The following is a 9,976-nucleotide window of genomic DNA, read 5'->3' on the forward strand; positions in this document are numbered from 1 at the left end:
ACCAGTTGCGCGGAACATCAGGGCTTTCTACATTATAATATGGGGGGAAGCTCAGCTGATGCCCCGTTAGGTGGTAATTCCGCTTGCTGTTACCGACTCATATCATTGCCTGGCATGCATGTGTTGCACGGTATGATAGAAGCACAGGGTGGCCGTCTCTGACGTGGAGGCAGACGTCAGCCAGTGGCTGATGTACATGATGTAGGCATGCCGGCGCGGATTACACGCGTCGTGGTGTCTAGTTAGGTAACATTTAATCCGTTGCTGCGCGCTTTACTTAACATCTGCATCAGTCCTACTCGCATGCATCAAACTCAATGTTTGTGGTGGTATGTGGTTGCCAAATAAAAGTAGTCGCCGGTATGGGGTTTGCCAACGGAAAAAGGTTGGAGAGAAGACACTCGGGACTTATTTGCGTTTCCTTTCATGGTACACCCATGGGAAGGAACGTACGAAACGTATTTCAAAGGTGTTCTATGAAATCATCACGATCAGCAGCAGTATCGTCTTCCCAACAATATCCACGGACGTGATGTTCAGTACCAAAATCCTAGGATCCATGTGCTCTATTCCCCCGGTGGTGTAGGATATCATTCTCAAGGCCTTATTCATGCTTTGCGCACAGAGATGACCGGAACGAAGTGCAGCGACCAAAACAACAATCCATGGTGTGTTGCAGCTGCAACAACAATCCATGGCACGTTGCAGGCAAGGTGCTGACCCACGAATGGGCTCATCTGAGGTACGGCGTCTTTGAAGAGTATGGCTACCCTGGTGACGACACATACCCGATGTTCTACTACACACGCGAGGCTAATGGAGAGAGCAAAGTGGTTCCCAATACCTGCTCCAACACAGACCTACGCGGATACAAAATGTGAGTGTGAGAACTCGATGCACGTTGATTTCTTTTCGTACGCAAAGGGAGGTTTGGGCCTCGAATTGCTGAGAAAGCCGAGGAGATGGAGGCCTGAAGAGACTGTGGGCAATGACTTCAGTGAATCATACTGCATGTTGTGAGCTCTGCCTATGAAGTTTACGTTACATTTTAGTGCAAGGCAAGGCTACTTCTAGGGGGGGGCGGGAGGGTAATGGGGCAGTCGGATAATGGGTAATGGAACAGCAACTATCATTACCCCACACCCAACAACCCTTTGCAGTAATGAAGTAACAGAACGTGTCGCCAAGCACAGGTTACCAAGAGATAGGTCTGATAAGTAGGAACCTGATCGTGCAGATATGGTGTCTAAAATCTCGTTCCCTGGAACTGTGGTCGTGCTGTGGTGGGCGCGTAGGCGCAGGAGTTATGCTGCATGCTGTGCGCGCGGTAACGTGGCGCTGTCTTGACACGTTTGAAGACCCCTGTGCTAGGACTTTGAGACTTCTGGTCACCGCACGCCCGTATCGTGTACGACCTCGTCGATATCAGATCCTCTGAGCCGACGAGGGATTAGTGTCGCATCTGGATAGCACGCACGTCACTCAGGGACGTCCGAGGCTACATGGCAGTGCGGTGTGGACGAAGGCATTTATATGAAGTCATATATATATATATATATATATATATATATATATATATATATATATATATATATATGTGTGTGTGTGTGTGTTTGTGTGTGTGTGTGTACATATATATGTATATATGCATTGGTATATATAAATGTGTGTATCTCTCTTCTCTCTCTCTCTCTCTATATATATATATATATATATATATATATATATATATATATTTCTAGCTTCTACGCCCACCAAAGTAGAACCTATCAATAATGAAAGTGTTGGTGCGGTTAGCAGATGACTGCAAGATGCGAAGCGTAATGTTCGCGTGTTTTCGCCTGTCAGGGACCAGAAGACTCAGCAGCCATGCACGTACAGCAAGACCACTGGGCTGCCGGACAACAACTGCGTCTTCTACCCGTATGGCGACAACGACGCCATCTCGTCCTTGATGGCGTTCACCTACCTGGACTCGGTACAGCAGCACAGGGCGGCCCAACTGTCGGACCTGAGGGGTAGAAGCACGGTGTGGCCGTGTTTGACGGGAGTGCAGACGTCAGTGCGGATCTGTCGGAAGTCACCACTGTTCCATCAGCTCTTGCGGCACAAAAGCCCATGGTGACCTGGAGCCCAGCACTATAAGGAATCCGCACAGCGCTCCTCTTTGCAGAGTGCGATATTCGCTGCCTGCGGACATTTTTTCCTTCTCCAAAACGTTAAGCTGTGCGTATTGTGGCATATCTTTACATTGAGAAAAGATTGCAATCACGGTGGGGCATATATAATTAATCACGACATAAATAGATAAAGAAGCACCTGGTACTGGTTGGTCTTGGTACCCAGGACATTTCCGAGTGATGGGACTAATTAGAAGGCGTCACACTGGATTTTTTACTGGACCCACTGGCAAAGTTGTACCATTGATCTAGCCTTCATAGCTGTAGTGCGATAAAACTACGAGGGTTCTTATGTTGAATTATATATATATATAATATATATATATATATATATATGGTTAATATATATATATATGTATATATGTGTGTGTGTGTGTGTTTGTGTGTGTGTGTGGTGTGTTGTGTGTGTTATGTGTGTGTGTGTTGTTGTGGGAGATAATGCTGTTCAGTGCGACCGTTGGTGCTTGTTGCTGTGTTGCCTGGCCTTGTTGTTGGAACGCGTATTAATGTGATGTCTTCTACTCGAACTGCCCGTTGGCCAACCACATATGACTGTTCGCCTAACGACGCCGGACGCAAAGTGTGGCGTAACTAAACATGGCTGTGGTCTGAGGAAGGCCGATATCGGAAGGTCACACCCTTACAACGCAGTAACACAGCACGCACACATGGTTGGATGCTTCACATCACTGTGTTGTGTACTGTTACCATTATGCATTATAATATGCCCCTTGGGTACCGCATCGCTGTGTGTTTGATTGGCTGTTGTTGATGTGGTCAGTGATCTTACCTCAGAGAATGTGCTAGCGATTCTTATCGTTATTGTACCGATCTGACGGCGGTCCTGTGTACCAGGTGAACCATTTCTGCAACAACAGCGATGATAAGCGGCACCGTCCGGATGCGCCCAACAAGCAGAACTTCCGCTGCAGCCAGAGATCGGTGTGGGAGGTGATGAGAGAAAACGCCGACTTCAAGGGAGGCAGGTGAGCCAAAGAACAAACCGGGTAAATGTCGTTCGATCTGATCCAGTCCTTATCCGGCCAGGCACGATACTGATTCATTCCAAGTTAGGAACTTCTTCCAGTGCTTTACTAGGTTCAATCCGAATCAAGTACGCCCAAATAAGCCTAAGTATAATGAAACCAGAACATAGATCATTTGTTTGGTGTAATGCAAACCTGCAGGTCAAAATTGGATTACAAAAGCTGCTGTTCTAGCAGAATTTAGGGCGATAACCTGGCATATAAATCAGGACTAGTCGACACCACCTAGCAGTATGATTTCTGACCGGGTAACTTCATCTCTGGTGATTAAAAACCATACATTAATGGAACTCCGGTTCGATCAAAATCCGCACATATTTAAGGAAATGTCGGTAATCCGATCCACATCTAATCCTGTGCATTGGATCAAATGGTTGGATCCGCCTGATTAATCTACTCACTTTCCTTCTCTGCTGGGTGCACGTGTGCGTGGGCTTCTATTCAGTCATACGCCCTGACTTCGAGGCACGTTCCGTATAAGTGTCGCTGCCGCAGTTTGACTCATGGACTGCAATGAGGCTGCAGACGACTGTTGTCACACCATTAGCACGCAAAAGGATATAGATTTTGGGATGGCACGCAGCTGTTTATGTCAGACGTTTGCACATAGGAACACCGCTAGTATTACACGCCGTGACGTCACGCTTGCTTACCTTTACGCTAACCCTAGTGCCCCAGCGCCGACGCGCGTTCCCCAGTGACGGGCGCTGTGGTTACCGAGTGCCACCCCCTCCCCTCTCCCCCTTTGTCGACCGCCGTGGTAAAACGCGTCGTCTCCGATCGCAGGAACCCGCCGGCCAGCTTGGAGCCGAACCAGCTTGTGCCGACGTTCGAGGTGGTGCGACCGGCACAGGCCAGGTTCATCATGGTGCTCGACACATCCGGCAGCATGGGGGATGTGTCTGCAGCGTCGTCGAGACAAGCAAGTGGACGGCGATCCCAGTTGTTCACTCTCCGATCCATACAGTAGAACTGAACCCCGTACCTCTGGTTTCCCACTACACTATCGGCCCCATTACACTTTCGGCACCAGGGATCTATTTTCAAGTTAAGTCGGTGCGATTTCTATCGAAATTTTCCAAAGAATAGCAAGCATATGATGACGATGCGCTGTTAACGCCCGTAGCATTCCAACAGTGGTAAAAGTCACCAATAAAACAGTGCAGCGTTTTAATAAATTTCATCCCAACTGCCATTGTACCGTCTTTGCAGTGACGACGTAATTATTAATCAAATGCCAAATCGGAGACGTGTTTTGCACATCAACAGAGGCGCTTTTTATTAAAGTCAGAGTAATGGTCAAGTGGCGTCAGAGTGTCATTTTCTGTTGTTACTTCCCATTCAAAAAATGTCAGCGTCCGTTGCTCTCAATGTGTGATGTGCCTGCCTTGGCATGATCAACGATAACCCGCCCAACAGTCCACAGTCAAAAGATGTGTGCGACTTCCTCAATTAATGATGCCAAAAAGACGACACCAATCACTTGGGTTTAACGCCTTGTCTTGACATTTATCAACGCCGACTAAAATGTCTGCGATGGTGACCCCGGTGACCTTGCAATACTGACCCCGACTACAATGCTGACCCAGGACTGACCTTGATTGACACGTCGTCAGGACAGTTGATCTGTTATAGCATACTGATTGGAGGGAAGGAAAGAAAAATCAAACGTCTGTCTCCATACTTGCAAAAGATAACATGGGCCCCCACTGTCGCTATCGCCTGCATGTGACGTGACTTTGGACTGCAAACGTATTTATGGGAAAAAAGATGTCGAATGGTTTAAATTTGTACAGTTGTTTGAAGCGCGCTGGCCATCAGCAGGAGCATTCTGATTTGTCATGAGCGCCCCAGGAGCACGTTAATTGTAGTTTATGCTTTGTATTTTTTAAACATGAACGATTTAACTACAAAACCCTGAAATCTTAAACCATGAACTTTGAAGGAAATGTTCATGGTTCTGCCCCACTGATGCCGTCGCTGCTCTTCTGCGCTCCAGACGTCTAAAATACAGAAGCTTCACTCTGCTGCCACCAAATGGATCAAGTACGAACTCCAGAACGGCACTTGGGTGTCCATCGTGACGTTTACAGACACCGCAGTTCTTCAAACAGAATTCAAGCAGATTGTGGATAAGACATCAAGAGAAGAAATTGCCAGACATGTTCCTTCATCAGCAGGTGGTGGCACGTGCATCTGCAACGGTGTATATTTGGGACTTAAGGTAAGATCATTTGACTGAGTGTGCTGACCTCGTATGCTAACGCAGGCTGCCGATTTTGTTTACGCGCTCAAACTTTGCATTCAATTTTTCATCTAAATGCTGTGCGCCGATTTCTAATGGGGTGGGAGGAGGGGGGAAATGAAACCATTTGACAGAAATAAACTGAGGTACAACAAAACTAATTTCATTTTCTGTTAGACTGAGATCAACAGTTTCATAGGGGTGCTGGAGCGAGTAAAGACCCAAAGTGACCTAGAATTCCAATACGTTATGGCAAAACAGATGAAAACGTATGCGCTCTACAGGTACTAAAACTGTGGTGGCCATAACTAGGATCGCTCGGATGTTATGGTGCTCGGGTCTTTGGATCTGGCCAGTGTTCACATGACGCAGAGGCCCTTCCTGAACAATGCCGAGTTTGTCTTACTTGAACTGTGAACAAACTTTATTTGACCAGTCCGGACTGCAGGATTAACATTTGTGACCGACCATGCGCCCAGCCTGTGCGGCCGGGCGTTTGTCGTAAGTGATCCAGTTTTTGGCTTGGCTAAATGTACAGTCATACATAGCCATAGCAAAGCTGCTTATGCCCTTAATAATGTAATGGTCTCAGTGCCATATAATGGTGCAATGCTATCTACGAAAAAGGCTCACAGATCCGGCACCGTAAAATGCCATCACGCAATCCATTCTCAGTGGACATGCTCTGTACTTGAAAAACGATTTCCCACAAAGGGCTTTTCTTTGCCCTTGATCATCAACATACCCTTACCAGCCAGTGAGTCTGAACAACTGACTGATTTCCTATATTCACCGATGTATTCACCAATGACGTCCTTCACTCCATCGTTCGCCGTCACCGCTCTCCGTGCAGACACCAGCTTCTGAAAATCGTCCAGTGTCGACCATCCACGTTCAGAAACGTCTCAATATGGTACCGCTGGGTTGCAGACTCTGAAGAAAGCGGTAGGGACTGGTGGAGTGATGGTCCTCATGACGGACGGCGGGGAGAATCCCCCCTGCTACAACCCGGACACAAAGGCCATGTGGGACCTGACCGACCTGTACGACCCCGTGGTGGCGGCCGACGTTCGCGTCATCACAATGGCCTTCGGGTACGTAGCCTCACCATCGGGCATGGGTGTGAATTGTCAAGGCGTGGCGCCATCGCGATCCTTGGCAGCTCAGGGCCAGGTGATTGGCGTGACACCTATGGATTCAATGAGAGAGTGATGGCAAAAAAACAGCAGGATTTGTTTAAATATTGTGGTACTTATATGTTAAGTTGTGGTACTTTTACGTTTTATTATGAAATCATTTATTGAACGTGCATATTACTATGTCACCAATTAATTTTAAATTTTATTACGACCAGATGAAAAGGGCTGCTGATCTGAAGGTTCTCTCAATGATGATTCACAATTTGAGCATGTGTATGAGAAGACACATAAGTCAGGCACGAAAAAACACAGACGACTACATCGTATATGCATGGACATAGATCTATATGGCACTGTTCAGCACCTCATTTTAGGCATATTGTCGTGCATACCTCGGTGGAGCCTGGCAACCTGGTGGACAGTCATATTTGCGCAGTTGTCGCTTCCGATGTTGCACCGACCGTGCTGTCTACACTTAGAAAAAGTAAACGTTTTGGGAATATTTATCCCCCAACATGTTGAGGAACATTTAATACGGGTCTTGTAGGGATCCATGAAAAGAAACGTCACATAGCGCCTCTGAGCTGCCCTGCCCTCCCCTTCCCCACAATCCTGGATAAAAAAAACACTTATGGAAAGCGTACCCTGGCCCAACAGTGGTCCAGTTACTCACCTCGACCAGAGGTCCGAATGAGTTTTATTTTGTCAGTGATCGGTCTCGCCTTGAAAAGCAGACTATTTTGGTACCAATATCCATCTGACATTGGGTTCTATGGTTCGTGCATACATTTCCACCGGAGGATCGAATCAGTCCGATCTTATCAATGACATTTTTAAGTTGAAAAGACCATTTTGGTTATCGATATCTAGATGTATTCGTGCTGGCGTACTATTTATACTAGTGTAGATCTCGCTCGTGCAAGTGTGTCTCGTGATCCAGTTAAAGATCTTGTCAAACTATCACCCCTATTTTCTAGTCCCTCGCACACACCAACACCCACACCACATTTACCACCGGCACAACCAACAGCGATCTTGCTTTTTGCAAGCCTAGAGAGGGTATGGACCTACATGGCCACTAACGATGCGCCTTATATACAACGCGCATGGGAAACGAGCCATGGTTACAGGTCCTGGAAATGATGTGATATTAACCAATGAGAAGCGGGTACCACGTCGTACGATGGTTGGCTAAGCCAATCACAAAGTAGAGATTGCCTCGCGAGCTGTCTACTGCAACTTCCGGCTGGTGAGGCGCTGAAGGCGTTTTCAAAGGAAGTGTAGAATGACATTACGGAGGTCAGGCCTAGTCTAGGTTTCCATGAAACGGATAGCATGTGGTGAGAGAGCTCTTCCCCAGGTCTGGATATATTCTAGTGCTCTTTTCGTTCTAGAGACTTTCGAGGATCGTGGAGCATTTATAAGCGTAGATATCTGGAGTTTTAATAAATGCTTCTGGAGATATTTATTGCTGTTGAATATGGCCTTCTTACCAGAGGTTTTAGTGTTTATGTGTACATAATCGCAGAGGTCAGTCATTGCTAGATAGCTAGATCTCAGTGTTCGGGGCGGTATGACTATCAATTAACCGCGTTACCGTTCTCCTGCGCAGAACGTCGGCCGATTCCCGATTGGAGAAGTTCGCCGACATTAGTGGTGGGAGGACGTACTTCATCAGCGAAACGAAGGCCTCACTGCAGCTCGACCAGGCGTTCCAGGGCTGTCTGACCTACCAACCGGACATCACAGTGGAGACTGAGAAGAACATTGTGGTGCGCAGTATTCGAGATCTTGCTCGCTTGGCATTGTTCCAAACCAAACAAAAACATTCTGGATTGGGCACATCAGCAGCAAGTGGATAACTGTTTTTGACCTGTTTTTGTGGTGAGCGGTTTTTAAAGCTGCAAGCAAGGTCAAGTCCCTGTATTTTTCGCATGAATAATAACATATAAGGACATATTGTAAAACCGTCTCATTCAGTTCCAGGGGCACGGGGTTCAAACAAAAGTCTAGTCATATTACTATATTCTTAAGTTTCACGTTTTATTTTGTACATAGTAGCTATCAAACCTCGTGTATAAGGGAGTTAACGTTCTGTTCTCTGCGCTTGGCAGCTGTTTCAGCAATATTTTTCCGGATTTTCCGTCACAACATTTTCCAGTATGTTCTCCATCGATCCAACAACGGGGAGAGATGTCGTCTTCAAACTGGCGTTCGATGATGCATCGGCCATCAGCACCGTCAAGTCTGTTCGCTTGGTCTCTCCTACCGGCGCGACTTACACGAACGTCTCCTACGAACCGAGTGAAAACTTCGGCACGTTGAAGTTGCATCTTGCTGAGGTGAGCTGTCTTTTTGCGGTGATGCCAAGGCACATGCCAAGCCAAACTGTTCATGTGATAGCAAACGTGTCTGGTGTGATACCCCGTCACGTCTCAGCGACTTCCCTTCAGAGTGGCGCCATCGTCCAGGTGATCATCCGTTGCAGGTCGGTGGCCATAATCGAGGTTTGAAACGCCCAGATGAGTCTTGTCCCGTCCACTCGTCGACAGAACATTGCTGACGGTTTCTGTCGCTATCATAAAATGGATTAGTGAACAGACTTGTGCATTACGTGATACATACTAATATTTCGTCGCATTTCAGGAAGGCGATTGGCAGTTTCTCCGTGGCTTTCAAGGCAGATCCGATGATGTTGTCATCACTGTCACGTCTAAGTCCAGGTAGGTTCGGGCAATTCCAACTAGAGTTCTCTCAGATCATCCTTTCACGTACAGAATCACTGCAAAAGCAATCCGACACACATTGATGACGTGTCCCTTCGTATGCCGTAGTCGAGTTTACTGTTCTCATGGTTGCGGACTGCTCGCATAGTGTCCCGAATGATCCATGCATGGTTTTTGGATGTTTACTAAAAACTTTGGTCGCAACCGACTCACGCGTAGCAAAGTGAGAAAAGCGAACCAGTCTTGTATGTAGCAGGCATGGCTCTTGTTTGGAACGTATGGAAGGGGTACATGCTTCTGCTATCAGACTCAGTTCGAGTTGTCTGGACGAACTGTGCCATCAACTTTTGTGCATTGGAAACCCGCTAAATAACATCATAACCGGGTGAGTGCCTTCTGTTTCTCACACTAGATGGCATTACATTCAAAACATTTGTGTTGATAGCTCTGAGGTGAAAGGGACATTGATGCCGTTGTGGATCAAACTCCAAAATAGAGGTGACTACCATCCTTTATGTTTTAGCTCCTAATAAAACCCCATAACACTATTACCGGGACGTGATTGAATGAATGTAGTCCATATGCCGTTGTGCGAAACGGACTTATCCTCCCTTTTTCCGCTTTCAACGACTCATCATAG

At 46.9% G+C, this 9,976-nt stretch overlaps 1 protein-coding gene across 1 annotated transcript; it reads left to right on the forward strand.

The window, feature by feature from the left end:
• Window positions 1-710: 710 nt before the first annotated feature.
• On the forward strand, window positions 711-9,337 carry LOC119102904 (calcium-activated chloride channel regulator 1). The gene is made up of 9 exons (XM_037226353.1): window positions 711-877; window positions 1,849-1,978; window positions 3,036-3,166; window positions 4,013-4,148; window positions 5,226-5,450; window positions 6,402-6,565; window positions 8,223-8,382; window positions 8,725-8,952; window positions 9,257-9,337. Exons 1-9 carry the CDS (start codon window positions 792-794, stop codon window positions 9,335-9,337), a joined length of 1,341 nt encoding a protein of 446 aa, XP_037082248.1. The 5' UTR covers window positions 711-791.
• Window positions 9,338-9,976: the final 639 nt, after the last annotated feature.

This window comes from Pollicipes pollicipes, unplaced genomic scaffold (genome assembly GCF_011947565.3).
Source record: "Pollicipes pollicipes isolate AB1234 unplaced genomic scaffold, Ppol_2.1 Scaffold_5724;HRSCAF=6776_pilon_pilon_pilon, whole genome shotgun sequence".
Classification (NCBI taxonomy): domain Eukaryota; kingdom Metazoa; phylum Arthropoda; class Thecostraca; order Pollicipedomorpha; family Pollicipedidae; genus Pollicipes; species Pollicipes pollicipes.

Excerpts from the sequence above, each read along its gene's own strand:
- LOC119102904 (XM_037226353.1), top strand. The coding sequence starts at position 792 with ATGTTCTACTACACACGCGAGGCTAATGGAGAGAGCAAAGTGGTTCCC. Across the intron at positions 3,167-4,012 it reads GCCGACTTCAAGGGAGGCAG|GAACCCGCCGGCCAGCTTGG; the intron begins GTGAGCCAAAGA and ends CTCCGATCGCAG. Across the intron at positions 6,566-8,222 it reads GTCATCACAATGGCCTTCGG|AACGTCGGCCGATTCCCGAT; the intron begins GTACGTAGCCTC and ends TCTCCTGCGCAG.